Source organism: Leucoraja erinacea, chromosome 15, assembly GCF_028641065.1.
Source record: "Leucoraja erinacea ecotype New England chromosome 15, Leri_hhj_1, whole genome shotgun sequence".
Lineage (NCBI taxonomy): Eukaryota > Metazoa > Chordata > Chondrichthyes > Rajiformes > Rajidae > Leucoraja > Leucoraja erinaceus.
In genome coordinates, this window is record NC_073391.1 from 4,981,173 (window position 1) to 5,001,953 (window position 20,781).

General features: G+C 42.4%; 1 protein-coding gene across 1 annotated transcript in view; it reads left to right on the forward strand.

Annotated features, from left to right (window-relative positions):
• Window positions 1-20,781, forward strand: part of LOC129704367 (protein CC2D2B-like) — a 244,759-nt gene that overhangs the window by 201,997 nt on the left and 21,981 nt on the right. The window contains exons 37-44 of the mRNA XM_055647454.1: window positions 1,827-1,922; window positions 2,018-2,182; window positions 2,389-2,415; window positions 2,534-2,737; window positions 8,573-8,662; window positions 8,920-9,033; window positions 16,512-16,646; window positions 18,631-18,750. Of these exons, the coding sequence (XP_055503429.1) occupies window positions 1,827-1,922; window positions 2,018-2,182; window positions 2,389-2,415; window positions 2,534-2,737; window positions 8,573-8,662; window positions 8,920-9,033; window positions 16,512-16,646; window positions 18,631-18,750 (951 nt within the window). The remainder of the gene's footprint in view (window positions 1-1,826; window positions 1,923-2,017; window positions 2,183-2,388; window positions 2,416-2,533; window positions 2,738-8,572; window positions 8,663-8,919; window positions 9,034-16,511; window positions 16,647-18,630; window positions 18,751-20,781) is intronic.

The window sequence follows — 20,781 nt, forward strand, 5'->3', positions numbered from 1 at the left end:
CCTCCCATTTAGAAAATAATCTAGGAATTTCTTTATACCTACTACTGAAGGGCCTGTCCCACTGACGTGACTTTTCAGCGACTGTCTTCGACCTTCAAGCTCGAGGGCACTCGCCTAAAAAACCTCGAGCTGGATCGACGGTCAACGATGAAACCGCGAGCCGAATCGACCGTCTGCTGCACACACACACACACACACACACACACACACACACACACACACACACACACACACACACACACACACACACACACACACACACACACACACACACACACACACACACACACACACACACACACACCACAAAGGCGGGGCCAGGGAAAGTGGGGGTGCACTATCTGAAATTCACACCCATGATGGACAGGAAGGTAAAAGACGGCTGGCATAGTTACGGTAAGTCCTTTAGAGAGCGCGGAGAGGTGGTGGGGGGGGGGGGGGGGGGGGCAGAGGGGGAGAGAAGGGGAGAGAAGGGGGGAGAAGAGGGGGAGAAAGAGTGGAGACACTTTTGAGAAGCCAGACAACTTTTAATAAAGTTTAGCGGGCATTTAACATTACCACTTGGTTTTCCATGGTTCTGAAAACTCCAATGAGCCAATTAAAATGCCCGATCAGCAAAGGAGATTGCCTACGGCTACCTCGACTGCCTAGTGACCCCACTCCACTGCACTTTTCGAGTTCAAAAGAACCATGCTGACCAATTTTTACTTGTGGAAAATTTTTCAGCAAGCTGAAAATTTTACTCGACCAAACTGAGGCTGCGAGTATGCAGGAACTTCCCTCAAGCATGAAGGAGAGTTCCAGTGACCCCCACAACCTCCTATTACCACGTGTCGACCATGCTGCGAGTTTGAGTCGAGAGCAAACTCTTCTAAACTCGCAAATTAGGTCACTGCAATGGGACAGGCCCTTTAAGTTCATGTCCGTCCACTTCATCAGGGTCAAAAAAGTTATGATGCAGCTTTATAGGACTTTCATCAGGCTTTATTTGGAATATTGCGTGCAGTTCTGATCACCCCATTACAGGGAAAAATGTTGAGGCTTTGGAATGTGCAGAGGAGGTTTACCAGAATCATGCCTGGATTAGAGGGTATAACCGACAGGGAGAGGTTGGGTTAACTTGGATTGTTTTCTCTGGAACACTGATGCTGCAGGCAGACCTGATAGAACTATATAAAATTATGAGAATCATGGATAGGGTAGACAGTCAGAACCTTTTTCCCAGAACGGAAAAATCAAATACCAGAGAGCATCGCTTTACCTTGAGAGGAATAAAGTTTGAAGGAGGTGTGCAGGGCAGCATTTTTACATGGAGGGTGGTGAGTGGCTGGAACATGTTGCTGGAGGTGGTGGTTGAGGCAGATACGGTAGCCTCATTCCTGATGATTTAGGTGTTATGTATCAATTTATCTCTTTTCTAGTGTTTTGCTGTGCTTTTTTGTCTCATGTTACAGGTCTCCTGTCATCAACTCACATTTTATCATATTATTTTTTCACATTTATCATCATTTATTGCTTCACAAAACTCCACATAAAAAGAAAGATGTGGTTGATCTTTCATTGATAAGCACATTTTGAACCGATTTTGAATATAAGCACTTGCTGTATAAGGACAGTATGGTAATCACCAAAATTAATCCTCTTCATCAATTTGATGTCATTTTGTTTTCTTCCTGTGAACAAATTCATGAAATTGAATTGGAAAAAGTTCATCCACATTTTGTTAATTCTACAAAATCATGTTTGCTTTGCTTACTTTTAAATGAGATATTTTTAGTTTGATATAATGAGTAAACAAATAATTTAATTAATATCTTTGATCATAGACCGACTGCCCTGAGACATGCAGAATGAAGCCACATATCCAGAATTGGCTGGGATCCATTTCTATCCCTTTCAGTACTATCCTGGAACAATCAAAGGTATTGGTTTCTAATTGAATCATTATAAAGTAAGAGTGCCAAACATCATTGTTTTTTTTTAAAACATTTTTGTTTTGTAAATGCATATTTCTTAGGTCAGTGGAACTTTCAGACTAGACACCCCAGTAATGTTACTAGGATACACATGGAAGAAAATAGATACAGGTTATTGTGAACAGTTTTATGAATTTGGACTTGCAGAAAGCTCACTTTTAACAATTTTTATTACCCTGGATCCTCAAGTTTCTTGTTCAGACAACGTAAGTCCTTATTTCATTGCAATTTAATTAAATGTACAATTCAAATTTGAAACAATTATAATTATTATCTTCTTAATTATTATAATTATTATCCTCTGTAAAAAACATGGATATTTTTCATGGTACATAGATTTGATTGATGCATTTTCTTTGATGTACTTTATTGTAAATTGTAATTGTTTTCTAAACTTGTGTTATTGCCTTAGGAAGACAAACAACCCCCTCTATGGCAGGTTAGTAATCTATTTAGGAATAGATATTTATTTATTTCTATCTATTAATACATTGAAACAATACCGTTGTTTCTTAAAGTGAGCTTTAATACCATTTTCCTTTTTGACAATTTTTTAGTTAGAAACAATAGAAGATGAGGAGATTTTACACTTGGCATATACATTTCAAAAGGAGATTCGTAATCTTTATCCAAAGAGAAGAGTTGTTGTCAATATCATTGACAGTGAATGCAGAGTTGGCATTGTTACGAGATACATCAGGCCGCTTAGTCCACCACAAGAGCTACTTGACGTATTTCCAGAGAATCCAGAGGCAACCTTTGTACGTCACATTTAATTATTTATTTGAACTGGAGCTAACAAATAAAGTGGAGACAATAAAAGTGCAACATTATGAAAGAGATGCTCATCCCCATCCTTGGCTAAGTAACCCGCTGCCACCGCTACATCTCTTTCCCTGCATTATCTCTTTCTGGCAACTCTAATGTGCAAGTCTAGATTTGATCAATTAGATTGTACCTAATTACTATCACCTGAAATACTTACTCCACATCCTTGATCCTGATAAGTTTCAATGTTCTCTGAAAATATGGATTCTGGAGGTTCTCAATTATATTACATGTGCATATTAAAAAATGAACAAACATTTCCATGTACACAATAAATACAGCAATATATTATCTCTGCTATTTTTATTTGGCCTACATAACTCCAAGGGATACTGAATGCTCTGAATTATTTTTTTACTTTTTTGTTCCTGATTCTAAATTAGTTTACATCTCCCTTTTAATGTACAATTAGCCCAAATGTATTAACTACTAGACAAAGTGGGACCCGTTGGGGGGTGTGGGGAAGAGGGAGGAGGGTGTGTGGGGGGGGAGGGACTCCACTCAGCAGCCACCGGCCGCGGCACCACACAGCACCTCCCGACTCCACACAGCGGCTTTCCTGACTCCACACAGCGGCTTACCCGACTCCATTCTTGCTGACTCAATCAACATGGCTTGATTACTCAGCCCCGACTCCGGGACTCTATTCTCCAGCGGGTACGGAAAGGGCGTTAACTTCATCATGACAGATAGGTGAGAAGACCAATCTGCTGGTCTCACAATTTATTAAACCTTCATACCTTTTCTCATATTTCACCGATCGGAAGTCGCTTGGAGCAGAGGAGAACGGTGAGTAAGGTGGCAAAAAAAATACTAGCGATATAGAGTAGCGATTTTGCACAAATGTAATTACAATGCAGACCAGAAGTGGTCAAGATGAAAGTTTTAGTAATAGTATAGATAACCGTGTGTAGATCTTCTATCAGCATGCTTATGTGGAACACAGGTATTTCAGGTGACTCGCCTGATGACATTTGTATTCTGCTGACCTTTTCCATTTGCATGATTCCAGAGTCACATAAGTAAGTGTTGCAGAGTGTTAGTGTTTACTTACACAGATGAATGAAATCTAATATCTCTATGGTGGGTTCACCGTTAGCCATGATATCATAGCACCACACTTAGTGGCTTATTAAAGGCCTGGTTCTACATGTTGCGTTATGTAGCTAAAATCATCTTGTGAGAATGAAGGCTTTATAAAATGACTTTACCTTGAGAAAGTATAGTACAGAAGTGAGAGGTCGGGGTTATAAGGGGGATAGGCTGGTAGAATGTTGTCAGTGATAGTGGAGGGCAAGTGTTAAACGTAAAAGGAGAACATCATTTCCATCTTTTATCTGGTACCTAATCAGAATTACAGTTTTGTCAATGAACAGATGGGGAAAAACAAGAGGGTGCAGTCAAGTGAATCCTCAAAGATGATTCTGGTAATCACTCGGGAAATTATTAGAGATTGTGACGAAAAGAACCAGTGGGGTTAGAAGGATGACGTTGTGCAATCATGGCCAGTGAAAGAGAAGCCATGACATCTAAGGCAACTGGGGGGAGTTTACTTTTGAGTCAGGAACTACAACAGACGCGTGAGCTTTACTATATATTGTTCCATTTACATATGAACAGGGACAGATTTCCCTAATAGAAAGCAACATGAGACGCATCATCATGTTGATTGGAAATCCACTTACCATATCTGCATTTACCATTATCTTTCCCATGGGCAAATAGTGCAATTTTTCTATCTCACAACTGGGGAACAGTTTGGTGCTGATCTGTGATGCTGTGCTCGTGTGCGGACATGACGTCAAAGGACGAGAAGCTGAAGCAAAGAAGTGTAAGCCAAATAACCGAACGGACACAAAGCCGAAAAGCCAAATAACTGAAAGCATACGAAGTCAAAATGCCAACTAAACGAAAGGGCGGGACGCCTAAAAGCCTACTAACCGAAAGGGCGGGACTCCTATAAGCCAACTCGCCGAAAGGCCGCAATGCTGAAACGCCAACTCACCGAAAGGCCGTACTGCTTCAAAGCCAACTCACCGAAAGGCCGCTATGCCGAAAAGTCAAATATTGGACATGATGTTGCCAGGAGGCGGGACTTGGCATCAATTGGTCCAGAACCCAGCGTCCATCACATCACTGGCCGGTGGAGACGGGAGGGTGGGGGTCATTTTCCCACACAAGCCGTACGTGACTGGGCACTCGGAACTGGAGCACCAATGTGTAAGCGGCCGAAGTAGCGCATCCCTCGGGACAGCCCCCACTCTCCCACGGCCACGGCCGCCCTCCGCCTCATCTCCCCCGTGCGGCTACATTGTTATGGGCTGTGGGTCGGCAGCGCGCATACACACACATACACGGGGCCAGATAGAGCAGAGTTAGGGACAGTCTGGTTCCTCCGCCCACCCAGAGTCACTGACCGCGATGAACCGCCATTGGACCCCGGCCCCCACACCAGGGTGATTCACCCCCCCGACCCCTGGACCCCGACACACACACGGGGTGATTCACTCCCCGACACCCACACTGGGTGATTCACCCCACCCCCTGGCTGCGGGGACAGATGGCCTGGGGCATTGGCAGCCATAGTAAATCACTTTTAAAACATGGGGACACACACACAAATCCCCTGGCGGGCCATTGATAAGTGTGCATCATGACAAGAAACAATTTTATCTGCTCCACCACCCCCACCCCCCCCCCTCCCCCACACCAAGATGCACATTTTATTTATTGTTTAAAGACAGTAATACTGTCTGGTTGCCTGCGTAATGCACACAACAAGCTCCCATGCACAAAACACCAACAAGCTCCCATGCACAAAATAATCTGTAATCTGTTTTAAACGAAGATGGACACAAAAAGTTTGAGTGACTCAGCGGAACAGGTAGCATCTCTGGAGACAAGGAATGGGTGACGTTTCAAGTCGAGGCCGGTTTGGCTGTCGGGGAGTGAATCACCCCGTGTGTTGGTCGGGGTCCGGGCGTCGGGGGGGTGAATCACCCTGGTGTGGGGGTTGGGGTGCATTGGCAGCGCATCACGGTCATTGACTCTGGGTGGGCGGTGGGACCAGACTGTCTCCAACTCTGCTCCACCCAGCCCCATGTGTGTGTGTGTGCACTGCCGACCCACAGCCAGTCACAGTGTGGCCGCATGGGAGAGACAAGGTGGAGGGCGACCGTGGCCGTGGGAGAGTGGGGGCTGTCCCAAGAGATGCGCTCCTTCGGCCACTTACACCTTGGTGCTTGGGTTCAGAGTGCCCAGTCACCTATGGCTTGTGTGGGAAAATGACTACCACCCTCCCGTCTCCACCGGCCAGTGATGTGATGGACGCAGGGGTCTGGACCAGTCGCTGACAAGTCCCGCCCCCTGGCGAATTCATGTCCGCTATTTGGCTTTTCGGCAGAGTGGCTTTTAGGTGAGTTGGCATTTCGGCATTGCGGGCTTTCGGTGAGTTGCCTTATAGGCGTCCCGCCCTTTCGGTGAGATTTTAGGCATCCCGCCCTTTCGGTTAGTTGGCTTTTCAGCTTTGTACACTTTGGGTTATTTGGCTTTTCGGCTTCGTTTCCGTTCGTTTATTTGGCTTCCACTTCTTCGCTTCGGCTTCTCGTCCTTCTACGCCACATCCGGGTACCGCTTTGCTTGGTGTAGGCAAAGGTATCTGTCATCCTGTTTAAGAAAGCATTTATGCCAAAATAAAAATACTGTGGTCATGCCTCATATGGTTTATGAGTTGATGAAGTTTATGAATACGTTTATTGGCCAAGTATGTACACATACAAGGAATTTGCCTTGGTGCTCCGCTCGCAAGTAACAACACGACATACAGTAAACAATTAAGAATAAAACATAAAACATTAAAACATTAAGAATAAAACATTATAGTTTAAACATGTGAATGAAATAAAATACCAGAGTAAAAGGAGGCTACAGACTTTTGGTTATTGAGTAGAGCTACTGCTCGTAGAAAAAAGCTTTTTTTTTATCTGGCTGTGGCAGCTTTGACAGTCCGGAGCCGCATTCCAGAGGGAAGTGCTTCAAAGAGTTTGTGGTCAGAGTGAGAGGGGTCAGAGATGATCTTACCCACTTGCTTCCTGGCCCTTGCGGTGTACAGTTCGTCAATGTTGCAGCCAACAACTTTCTCAGCTGATCGAACCATTTGCTGCAGCCTCCAGATGTTGTGCTTGGTGGCTGTGCCAAACCAGACCATGATGGAGAAGGTGAGAACAGGCTCTACGATGGCAGTATAGAACTGGACCATCATTGCCTGTGGCAGATTATGCTTCCTCAGCTGCCGCAGGAAGTACATCATTTGTTGGGCCTTTTTGATTGTGGAGTCGATGGTGGCCTCCCATTTAAGTTCCTTGGAGATGGTGGTTCCAAGGAACTTAAAATACTCCACGGATATCACTGTGGTGTTGTTGATGGTAAGTGAGGGGTGGGGAGGGGGAGCTTTCCTAAAGTCTACCATCAATTCCACTGTCTTAAGAGCATTGAGCTCCAGGTTGTTACGAAGGCACCAGGACACCAGCTGTGTCACTTCCTGTCTGTAGGCAGATTCCTCCCTATCCTGGATCAGTCCAATCAGGGTTGTGTCATCATGAATGAAGTGGGGCAGAGCTGGCCTCTTTGTCCATGAGCGACATTCACACATTTTCCTGTGCTATTAATCCGCAAATATCTGAGTCTCTCGACCATTATAGAAAACCTTTCATTATATCATACATTTACTGCTGACTCTCAATTACACTGTGGATAGCTGAGCAAAGTTCAAAGTGGAGCATGTCCTATGATATGAACTCTTTACATTGTCCCTGCCATCATAATCTGCTCATGTTCACATAAATTGTGAGACACTGAGTGAAATCGGATTGTGTAAAAGTATCCATTGAAATTCAAGTAATTGCAATTATGCCTGGACGTATATCTTTTGATAGCTGAAAATATGTTCAGTGAAGGGCAGGTATAATTTTCAGGCAGAGAACATGTGCAGACGGTCATTACCATCTGCATGTTTCACTCAGTGATCCTAATAGTTGGATGGTTTGGAATATACGGAAGCTCAAAGAAAGTAAGCAACAGTGCTTCTCAAATTTGTGGTTGAACGTGAAATAATAGGCTAAATGTGGGTAGGTGGGTGAGATAAAATGAAAGTGAAAATGCAACTGTGTTCATATTTTCTGACTAGATTAAGTCATTCAAGCACACACGTCGACCTTAATGCACAAGCTGCAAACTACAGTCCCATGAGCACACCTCCCACCGTCAGCACCAATCTCAACTTCTTTAACACTGGCAACAATTTTTTTCTGCTGTTAACATGGAAAATGATCTTCTTTCTGCTTCCCACTGCCTCCCACATAATATAATTTAGCATGATAAACCAGGATGGTACCTTCAATCATACTGCATTCATTTTAGACTTGCTATCTCTTTACACAATTCCTCCAAATGCCACCTTTGAATTGTTTCCAGGTAAATCACCCTGTCATTACAAAACTATTGTACACCAAGCTTGTTATTGAGCATCGGAGACATGAAGGGTAGAAGTAGTATTATAATTATGTATATATATCGAACTTAGATGTTCAAACATATTTAAATTTCTTTTGGGTTTTTTGGCTGTTATTGTTCCCTGCTGAGAATTTATTGTACCTAAATGAATAAAAGCATGTAAAATGATTGGCAGTTTTTGAAGGAACTAATTGTATCCATTTATACATTTAGAACATAATCAACACAAAATAATTGATGTATTTTTTCCATTTTAGAATCTTGTAGCTAGATTTGTCTCCTTGATTCCGTACCTTCCAGATAATTTAGGATTTTCCGATGCTTGCAATATTTGGTTGACATCACAGGTAAGCAATAATTATGTATTTTAAGGGAAGAGGAAGAACTATAAAATGGTCAATTACATTATTAATACTCCTGTGATAGCTTTAATTATTAATAGTTTGCATGAGGATTTATGGTAGGTTTGATGGTTTTCCATATAAATTTATAGCCATGAATCAACTATTATAATCATATTTGCAATTCATTCATGATCAATTTTTATTGCAAAGTAATCTGTCAACAAATAAATAAATTCCCAATTCATGTTGATTTCTTTCAGCAATTTCTTAATCTAATACTTGGAGGTAAAGAGGATCATGCAGTTCTTCTTTGTAACTATTTCTTGTACATGAAAATGAATGCGTATGTACTCTTAGGAACTTCAATTCTCGAAGTAAGTTCAACTTGCTGTTTTCCAATCTAACGTAGAGAAAAGCTAGGAAGATTAAGAATTAAGGCATGCAGACAATTTGATCGCAATGCTTTTAAAATATTTTTCAAATTTACTGGTTTGAAAATAATAGTGATGAAATGATGGTTGTACGAGTCGAATTAGCATGAGTCGTCTTTCTCTGTGGACTCTCAATGCAAAGCCTTGAGTTTCTCAATACCATCCCAAATGTTCTTTCTCTGCTTTGAGCAGACTTGGACCAGAGGTGTCCAGAAATCAATGGGGATGGTGCATTTCTTCTGGGAAGCTTTAAGCACATCTTTGAAACCTTTTTCTTGTGTGCCTAGCAATCAACAGATTTGTGTGCCTTTCACAACAGATATGGAAGAGAGCATCTGCTTCAGGTGCCTGATGTTGGGTGGGCAAACAATGTGGTCTGCTAATGGAGCTGACTGAAAATATCTAAGAGCCTGGGAAATGATGGTAGCATTGGTTTTTCTAAATCTATGAATTAGTTAGTTTAGTTTAGAGATATAGTAGGGAAACTGGCCCTTTGGCCCATCACTGATTACCCATTCATTAGTTCTAAGTTATCCCAGTTTTGCACTCACTCCCTACACACTCGGTGGAATTTACAGAGACAAATTAACTTATTAACCTGCACATCTTTGAGGATGTGGGAGGCAACCGGAGCACTTGGAGGAGACCCATGTGCTCTCAGGTGAATGTGCAATCTCTGCACAGACAGCATCTAAAGTGAGGATTAAGCCTGGGTCTCTGGTTCTGTGAGGCAGCAGCTCTATCAACTACGCCATTGTGCTGCCTCACTGTCATTGAGAGTTTACTCTCAAGACTGCAGTTATGCTTTTTCACCATCTTAGCGCATCGTTGCAAAGAAGGGGTGGAAGATTTCAACCTTCACGTGGTCCGCCCTGTTTCAACGAATGCAATCAACCTGGCGTGCACAATTAAATAAGATCAAATAGAACAAGTTGCCATACAACTTTAGGTTGTGCATGCCATACGCAATTGAAGAAGTTGCAAATAATTATTTTGGGCCTAAAATTTATTTTGATTTAATCTTATCACAGGGAGTGATCTACGTTGCTGAATAGAGAGACTTAAGTTGCCAATTATATTGAGCTCATGCCCCACTGAAGTGAGATTTGTGAGAATTAGTCGCCTCCTGGGTATTGGTAAAGAGGTTTAAATTGTTGGGCACAGGCGACTAGGACAAGTGACGTAATTTTGATGGCTTGAATAGAAATGGAAGTGAGTCAGGAGAAGCAAACAGGAAAGGGAAAATTATCATGGGAGAAGTATTACACCAAGCATGCGACAATAAGCTGATTGATTAAGGTTATGCCTTCTCTCATTACAGTCCATGCCAGTAAATTAGTTTTACCTAGACAGCACATGTAGTTCTTGAATGCCTATTTTAAATGCAAGCATCGGATACATGATGGGCAGAGTAGAGCGCTTGGAATATTTGCAAACTTTATGATTGGGAGAAATATGTATTTTTTGCTGTAAGCATGCTCTAACAATTCAGTCTGAAGAAGAACTGAAGGCCTGAAGGCCGACCTGAAACATTGTCCTCCATAGATGTGGCCTGACCTGCTGAGTTACTCCAGCACTTTGTGTTTTTTTTTGTAAACCAGCATCTGCAGTTCGTTGTACCTGTCTTCTAAATATACTGGGATTATGCTCACTTCTGCACATTTGGTCTCATGGTGTGACAATATCCATGTAATCTATGCATATGAGCTGTACTCATTCTCGCATATGCTCAGACTCGCACATATAATTATGGAAATCAGTCAGTGACTTTTAACTTGGAAATAAATCATTCCTGCTTTTGATCCCAACACGAGTGTGTGTGGAGCCATCTTCCTCCATCTAATATGTGCTAGCTTTACCTATATCGTAAGCAGACACATATCAAAACATGGTGGCAGCGGTGAAAGTGAAAATTTGTGGATCCAATGGACGCTATGGTGATTAGCAAAAATGCTTTGAAAAGCTTTCAGGAATCAGTGTTTCAATGCTCAGCGACCGGACTAGCTGCATGCATGAGTGGAATGGTATGCAGGTCAGTGAGCACACAAAGATAATATGCAGTGTGTAAATCAGTGCTGTGGAGATCGAGGGTTGAAACGACGTGCTGTGGGAGACTGCTTAAAGATAACGTAAGCTATTAACAGCGAGGGGATATTCTGATATTTCAAAATGGCGCAGACCAGTTCATCTTTCCACGTGGCTCCACCACTCAATCTAAAGCTCAAAGAGAACCAGGTAGAAGAGTGGAAAATGTTTAAACAAATGTACAAAAATTATGCTGTGAAAACAGAACTGGAAAAGAAGGAGAAACAGTATCAAAAAGCAGTATTCCTGCATACTGTTGGACCGGAAGGACAGCGAATCCTCAAGACCCTGATGTTCGAAACGGTAGCAGGTGAGACAGATGTGAAAGTCATCATCGACAAGATGTCAACCACCATCATAGGAGAGACTAATGAAACGTATGAAAGATTAATTTTCAATACACGAGACCAGAAACCAGGGGAAAGCATTGAATCGTATGTTGCAGAGCTGAAGGAGCTTGCTAAGACATGCAACTTCTGCGATTGCCTGAAAGAAAGCCTCATTCGAGATCGCATTGTCCTTGGTATTGCAGACCAGTCAACTAGTAAGACAGTCCTTCAGAAGAGGAATCTGACACTGCAAGAGACTGTGGACATATGTAGATCTTCGGAGGTAAGAATTTTATCTTCCATCACAGTGAGGAGGTGTTGGAGTTTCACTGTGATAGATGTTTGTGTAAATTGTGTTAAGTGCGTGTCTTGGTTTTTCTTTGTAATGTCATGACTGCAGGGATGAAATTTCGGCCATTCTGTTTGAATGAAAGGCATTCTATTCTAACAGTGACAAGAATGCAGGTCATCAGCGAAGAGCCAACAATACACAAGGTGGAACGATTCAAACTGAGGGAAAAGAAGGTTGAATTTCCTTTGCAGAGGAAGAATCAGGGATCAGTCAAGCGCAGGAAGGAGGAATGCCCAGCATATGGGAAAGACTGCAACAGATGCGAACTACAGAACCAATTCGCCTGCTGCTGCAAGCAGAGGAAGAAGAGCACGCAGAAACGGGGTCTGCACAAGGTCGTAGAGACACTGACACACATTCCATTTTCGACGCAGAGTCTATGAGTTGCATTGAGGTCAATGCAGCCGGAAACAATTCCTCTTCAGGCCTATTTGCTGAGATGCTGGTCGGCACAGAGTCCATCAAGTTTCAGATTGACTCTGGTGCCAGTGTTAACGTGATTCCCAAGGATCTTGTACCCAACAAAGAGGGCATTAGATGAGAGAAAATCGTCTTAAAGACGTACAACGGATCCAACTTGCTGGTGGAAGGTAGGACAAAAGTCATACTCCGGAACAAGATGAACAAGAAGAAGTACCGTGTTAACTTCATAGTAGTAGAGGAAGGCTGGCTCACACCGCTCCTGAGCGGCAAAGCTGCGCAACAGATTAAATCCATCACGGTTCACTACGAGAATTTCAAGAGCCTGCAAGAGGCTAACTCATTACTCAAGAGCTACCCAGATGTCTTTGACGACGAAAGACCGGGGAGACTACCAGGCAAGGTCAAGTTGGTAATGCAGATGGAGGGTGTCCTGTAAAGCCGGTACCTGTAGCCATGAAAGGGAAGGTCAAGAATGGTCTCATGAAGCTGTTCGAGCAGGACATCTTGACTAAAGTTGAAGAACCAACTGAGTGGTGTAGCAGGCTGGTCGTTGCAGAGAAAAAGGACAGCATAGAGTTGAGGTTCTGCATAGATCCTAGACCCCTCAACTAAGTCCTCAAAAGGGAGATCCACAGACTACCAGCCATAGAGGACGTACTCCCTGAGCTGTCCAAGGTGAAGATTTTCTCCAAATTCGATCTGAAGTCAGGATACCTCCACTGTGAACTAGATGAGGAGAGCAGTTTCCTAACAACCATAAACACCCCTTTTGGGAGATATTGCTGGAAGAGGTTACCATTTGGACTGAAAGTAAGTGCAGAGATCTCCCAGAAGAAGCTGCAACAAGCCCTAGAAGGATTAAAGGGAGTGGAATGTGTGTTGCAGATGACATCATCCTATTCAGAGTAGGGGATGCCACAGAAGATGCAGAAAGGAATCATGATGCAAGACTGCCAGATCTTCAGCGATGCAGACAAAGGCATCAAGCTGAACCGGAAGAAGTCGGTAGTGAAAACTACTTGTATCACATTTCTAGGACATGTAGTTACAAGTCATGGCCTGAAACCGGATCCGAAGAAGATCCAAGCTATCCTAGAGATGCCTAATCCGACCAATCCAACGGAAATCCAAAGATTACAAGGCAGTGTAAACTACTTGGCAAGATTCCTGTCAATGTAGTCGGACACATTCGAGCCATTGAGGAGATTGACCCACAAGGATGCAGAGTGGGAATGGTCATCCGAACATGACACGGCAATGTCAAAGATCAAAGAGCAGTTGACAATGGCACCTATCCTGGCCTACTACTCACCAGATGAACAGCTGACCATACAATGTGATGCAAGCAAGACAGATCTAGGTGCAACACTTATGCAGAAAAGACAACCACTGTCCTATGGGAGTCGAGCATTGATGCCAACTGAGCAGAGATATGCTCAGATTGAGAAGGAGGCACTAGCAATAGTGTTTGCCCTCGAGTGATTCCATCAGTACACCTACGGACAGAGAGTGATCATTGAGAGTGACCACAAGCCATTGGAAGTAATCGCCAAACAGCCTCTGCATAGAGCACCAAGACGTCTTCAGGGCATTATGATGAGGATGCTACACTATGACATCGAGATCAAATGGGTAAAGGGAAAAGACATGCATCGAGCAGATATGCTCTCCCGAACATACCTCCCGGACACCACAGGATCGACCAGATTCACTGATGTCAACGTAATGTGTCCTTGACCATGGGAGAGGACAAGGTCAAACACATGCAAGCCCATACCAGGAAAGACGAAACACTACAGACCGTTAAGAAATTAATCCAAAATGGATGGCCAGATCACAAAGCAGAAGTCCCAGAGGCAGCACAACCGTACTTCAATGTCAGAGACGAGTTGAGTGTGCAAGACGGGTTAGTGTTCAGAGAAGAGAGAGTTGTAATCCCTATCACTCTATGCAACGATATGAAAGAGACACTCCACACCTCTCACCAGGGAGTAGAAGGAACCCTCAGACGTGCTAGAGAATGCATTTTCTGGCCCGGAATGAACTCCAATGTGAAGCAGTTCATTTCAAACTGTGAAGCCTTCAGGACCTACGTACAACAGAATCAGAAAGAAACTCTGATGCCCCATCACCTCACAGATCGCCCATGGGAGAAAGCGGGAACTGATATGTTCGAACGAGGGGAAGCATTATTTAATCACAGTTGACTATCTACCTAATTTCTGGGAAATAGACAGACTGTACGACTGGAACAGCAGGACAGTCGTTGTGAAACTCAAAACCACTTCGCAAGATACGGAATTCCCAGCACTGTGGTAAACGACAACAGGACACAGTTCTCATCAGAAGAGTTTGCCAAATTTGCCAGGAAATGGGAATTTGACCACTATACAATTTCTCCAAGACATAGCCAAGCTAACAGTAAGGTGGAATCGGCAGTCAAGGTAGCTAAGCGAGTGCTGAAGAAAACCAGTCACTCCAAGACAGATGACTACTTGGCAATAGTGGAATTGCGCAACACCCCTGCGCAAGGATTGAACAGTAGTCCTGCACAAAGACTACATGGAAGGAGAACAGGAATGACACTTCCAACTACATCAAACCTCCTCAAACCACGTGGTGCTGAGATACTCATGGAAGAGAGGAAAAAGATGAAGGTTTTGCAAGGTAAACAGTCAAAGATCTACAACCAACATGCCAAGGATCTGCCAATCCTGGAAGAAGGTGGTGTCGTAAGACTCAAACCCTATAAACTAGGAGATACCAGATGGCAGAGAACAACAGTTCAGAAACGACTGAATGAGAGATCATACAAAGTCGAGACAGAGGTAGGACTTCTAATCCGACGTAATCGAGTGGATCTGAAGAAGACCAGAGAACTACCCCCATACATAACTACAGAGAAACTACCAGATGCGGAGAAGACTGAGAAACCTTTGCAACCAGTTCTCCAGAGTAGCCCTCTAGTCTCAAGGGGAAAAGCAGCAAGAGGATCCTCCTACTTTGACAATCGTCAGCATCTTTGGAAGGGGTCCTAATGGGACATGGCACGAAGGAGAGAAAACACCTGGACAGGCAGTCTGAGACATTTATTATCGCAATACTCTATAACATTACCGTCATGTTTATTTACGGATGAGCGCTTTGGGCATCTCAAGAATTCTGCAGCATTTTCCTGCTAAGGGCAACAACTTAGTATGAAAACATTGTACCTTCCAGCTGACACAGAAAAAAAAACCAACACAACATGCATCACCAAAAAAAAAATGCAACTTGTGAAACTCAGAACACAGAGAAAATTAACAAAAACAAAGTGACACAAGAGAAAAAACTAGAAGTGATGCACAGAATGCACAGAACACCCTGAAAAGACAGATACTTCTGAAAGAAACACCATCACAAAGACTAGGCAGGAAGAGTTGTCAGACCGCCGGAGAGATACGGCGAGTAAGTCAAGAAGTAAGGTGTTTTGTTGTGATGTACATACATGCTTATGAGAAGAAAGCATGCAATATTTATTTTGTGTTATTGAAACAAGTCACAAGTATGGCTATGGTTGAAATTGTGAAATAAGACAGAACAGTTGTTTTATTCAGTTAAGTTAAACCATATTACTACGGTGATATTATGAAAAGTGTTTAGGTCTGCTTTGTTTTGGATTGGAAATGTAATCCTAAAATGTCAAAAAAGAGAGGATGTGGCAATATCCATATAATCTATGCATATGAGCTGTACTCATTCTCGCACATGCTCAGACTCGCGCATATAATTGTGGAACTCAGTTGGGAAAGGAATGGAGGGTTATGGTCTGAGTGCAGGTAGATGGGATTAGGGGAGACTAAGTGTTCGGCACAGACTAGAAGGGCCGAGATGGCCTGTTTCCGTTCTGTTATTGTTATATGGTTATATGGTTATTTCAGATACCTGAATCCCACAAACCTATGGGCTATCTTCCTAATATTGTGATAATCTAGAAGGATGGAGTAAAATGTCAATCCTATGTATGGCCTTTCTATAAAATAGGCTCCATAGCTAATAGCATAATTCTCACAAAATTACTGCCAATTTCTGGAGGATTTCTCCAAATTTATATTTCTACCCTCGTGCCTGAACTTTTTTTTATCTACAATATATCTCTCATGTTGTTAATTTAGTTGTGTATTTTTGTTGTACTTTGAATATCCTTATCCGTAAGGTATTCTAAGTCATAATCCTTAATGTTCTATTTAAAGGGCCCAACAGCTTATGTGATTATTCAAGAAAAAATGACCACCATGATTTGGAATCCTGAAACTGGGGATTGCTATGAGCAATTTAATGTTTTTTGTCCACTGCAAAGTGCTGATTGTTTGATCAATAACGAAAATGTGAGTATTCTTGAAAATAAGATCTTATCTTTTCAATTAATGTGCATAAAGAAGCTATGCAAATAATAATTAGCAAATTAAACCACAAGCTTTGAAAATTTCATCTGCATGTTGAGTTTGCGTCTAATAAGTAGACTATAAATGGTGCATATATGTCATGTATCTACTCAGGCTGTCCAAATAAAACTTTAAATGAAGTGGACTCCACCTTATTATTCACTGGTTTCATCTCTAAAGGGTGGGAATGGGAATGTATGGAAAATTAGATATTGACTACCAAATTATATATAATTATGGCAACTGTCTATCTCTCCCTATCTAGTCATTTTTAATTCCCTTCCACCTCTCCTTTCCTTTCTAAAGCATTGATATATTTTGGCATGATTTGGCATGATTTTCAAGTTTGGAAATAATTTAATCTAATTTATGTATCCAAAATATGACTGCATACAGCAAACAAAAGTGGTTGCAGTACCCACAAACACGTTAAAGATATTTCCGGATTTTTGAACCATTTAAAGATTAATGTATAATACATTGTAGGACCTACAGCAATTGAGAACAAACATGTAAATGAACTTTCAGAAACATTATTGAAACAACAACCAATTAGATTAAATAACTACTATTATGGAGAGCTCAAACCCAGACAGAAAATAAGTTTGTAAAAGTAACTTGGAGATAATGCAGACATGTGAATAAAAATGTTAAGATTTTTTTAAGCATTTATAAGATTTATAAGATAATAAGATTTATAAGCATTATAAAAAAATTATGTTCCACACAGTGGCATGGCACGGTAGTAGAGTTGCCACCTTACAGCACCAGAGACCTAGATTCTATCCTGACCACGGGTGCAGTCTCTGCATAGTTTGTGTTCTCCCCATGACCCATGTGGTTTTTCACCGGATGCTCCCACATTCCAAAGACTGACGTGTTTCTAGGTTAATTGGCTTCAGTAAAATTGTAAATTGCCCCTAGTGTGTTCAAGTTCAAGTTCACATTTATTGTCACATGCACCAATTGGTACAGTGAGATTTGAGTTACCATACAGCCATACGATTAAAAAGAACACAATACACAATAGAGTTTAACATAAACATCCACCAACGTTTTACCCTGTGATGGAAGGCAATAAAGTTCAGTCATCTTCCTCTTTGTTCACCCGTGGTCGGGGCCTTTGAACCCTCCACAGTCGCCAATGCGGACGGCCCGATGTACAGGCCCTCTTGCCGGGTTGATTGGAACTCCGACATTGGAATGGAGGAACACACTCTGCGGCTTGGAGTTTCCGAATCGGCCGCTTCCTACCAGAGACTGCGGCTACCAATGTTAAAAGTCCACCGGCTGAGCTGGGCGGAGCTCCAACACTGGCGATCACCTGCAAAAGATCCCAGGCCTCCACGATATTAAAGTCAGCGCCCGCGGCTAGAAGCTTTGCAAACCACAGCTCCATGATGTTAAAGTCAGCAGGCCCAACACTCCAGGATTAGTGTTAGTGTGTGATGTGATTGCTCGTTGGCATAGACTGGGTGGGCCGAAGGACCGGTTTCCACGCTGTATCTCTAAACTAAACTAATTATATATTTAATAAATATTTCAAGCAAATACATTAAATAAAATTAAAGACAATACAAAAACTGCAAAATGCAAGTTCTTCACCATTATTAGGTTGTAGCAGGTATTGGTGAGGTTTTCACCTTTAAAGCATTATCGTATAATCTGGAGGTGTTGCCCGCTGTGAATATCAATTTACCGCCCGATTCGCAGTCTCTGACTTAATATTCCCTTGATCAGTTGCTTTCCTTTTCTTCTGGAAAAACAAAGTGTACAAATTTACAAATCTTTGTAAATTTGACAGATGGTAGGCAAGCTTTGACTAATGTTACAGGTTTAATTATTGCATAACGTACTTTTAATTATTGTATAATAGAAAAAATGATTTTTAAAGCTCTATAATGAATTTCAAAATATATTCATATAGGTCTGGTTTAATATTCAAAAGCAAAGTCGTCCTATGAGCATAAGTTTTGATACCTCAAAAGAACATAATTGGCGACCATTCTTCAAGAGTCCCCTGCATAATGTATTGTCTTCTGTGCAGGTAATTTATTATTATTATTTTGGAAGTTTCAGATTCCATTGTTGGTTAGAAATGTATCCACAGTTGAAAATATAAATACAGTAAACCCTTGTTTTTATGGACCTCTTTATAACGGATTTCAGTTATAGTGGACAGACCAACCGATGCAACCCACGGCCGCTTCCCTGGCACATGCCTGACAATGGCACCGCCAGCCCACACAGCTTTCTTAGCCATGCCTGTCGCCACTATCTGTATTGCTGTACTGAGACCTTGGAGCTTTGTAGCTATGAATTAATGGCACCTGAATCGCAGCTGAAAAAAAGGCACTTCTTGCTCAATGCATTTCTTGCTCAGCGTAAATTTTATTGCTGGGTCTCTACACATGAAATGCCACATATTAGACTTGCTTCCAGTGGATTATCAGCAATAACGGACACTATTTCCCTCCCCCCCCCTTATGGTCTGTTGTAATGAGGGTTTACAGTATTCTAAATTGTATTAGCTGTACATGGCCGTCCACTTTTGAAATTTGGTTCTGTTAACCTTAATCAAAAAATAACATTTATCTCTAAACATAAAATAGCTTATTTTAAGCTATTTTTAATTAAAAACTAGACTAAGTGGAACCCGTTGGGTCCCAGCATCACACGGGAGGGCTGGACACCCAACACAATATTCCACCTCTCCACCAATTCCAATATTGCTGGCCAGTGAGGAGGGGGGGGGGGGGGGCTTTCTGTTGCGCTAGTATGAGTGTTGGGGGCCGAAGGTACTGATTTCCAGAGGGCTAGTATGGAATTTGTGGGCCAAATGGATTTTTGGGCTGGCAGCACAGTCACTGAGGGATGGCAGCTCAGTCACTGAGGCCTGGCAGTACAATCACTCGGACCTGGCAGGCTGGCGGCTGAGAAACTGCCAGAAATTCTGCCCAAAACAGGTGAGACTGTAAGAGAGAAGGGGGAAGAGGGTGGACTGAATGGATTATTGGGCTGGCAGTTCAGTCACTTACAGCTGGTGGGCTGGCAGTTCACTAACTCACGGCTCGTGGGCTGGCAGTGCAGTCACTCACGCCTGGTACGCTGGCAGTTCACTCAGTCGCCCCATCTACCTTCACCCCCCCTCACTCTGCTCCTTGCCATTACCCTCCCACCCACACATTCAGTGCATATCCAAACAACCTCCCCCCCATGCACTCTTAGTGGTCCTCCCACAGAGCAGCCGTTCCTGCCAATTGGGTTCTATTGTGATGAAGAACACACAGCATTAAAAGTGCAAAAAGGTTTTATTAAAGTTTAAAATGTGAATGACTCTTAAAATATAAGAACAATTTAAATTTTAAAGATGAGATTTATTAAGTTTTTACTTGTTATGTCTTGTTGCGTCTTGTTGTGTTCTGCTGCTCGCTGCCTCTTGATGACTATTTCTTGTTGATAAAAAGAGACAATTTTAATATAGAGAAAGTCAGCGGTCAATTTTTAAGAAGGAAAATCTGAGAATTTATCTCAGAAGTCATCATTCAACAAAGCACGCTATTAATGACAGCATTCTTGGGCGATGTTCCATCCTTCAGGAAACCTTTGACATTTCCCTTCATATTTCTGTTGAGCTAGTATGTTAGGCCGAAGGTACTGGTTTCCAGAGGGCTAGTAAGGAGTTTGTGGGCGGAATGGAGTTTTGGGCTGGCAGCTCAGTCACTGAGGCCTGTACTGGCAGGGGGGCACCAAAATGCTTAGTGTTGCTGAAGACATCTGGAAGAGTTCTGTCCACAACTTCAAGGCACTCTCTCCTAATCATTGGACGTTCATCCCAAACAATAACTTTCACTTGCCTCGTGAAATGTGCCGTCTTAGAGTTCTTCTTGATGTTGCACAATGTATCCTCGGCCACTTGGATGGGTATCTTGAATCGAGAATGTGTAGTTTTTCCACCAGGCAGAAACGTAGCTGCTATCCTAGAGGATACTACAGCAATAGCCACATCACCTTGACCTCTAACATTTCCTGACATGATGTTGAAAAGGCAGCCTAAAGACAATTTCAGTTGTTAATG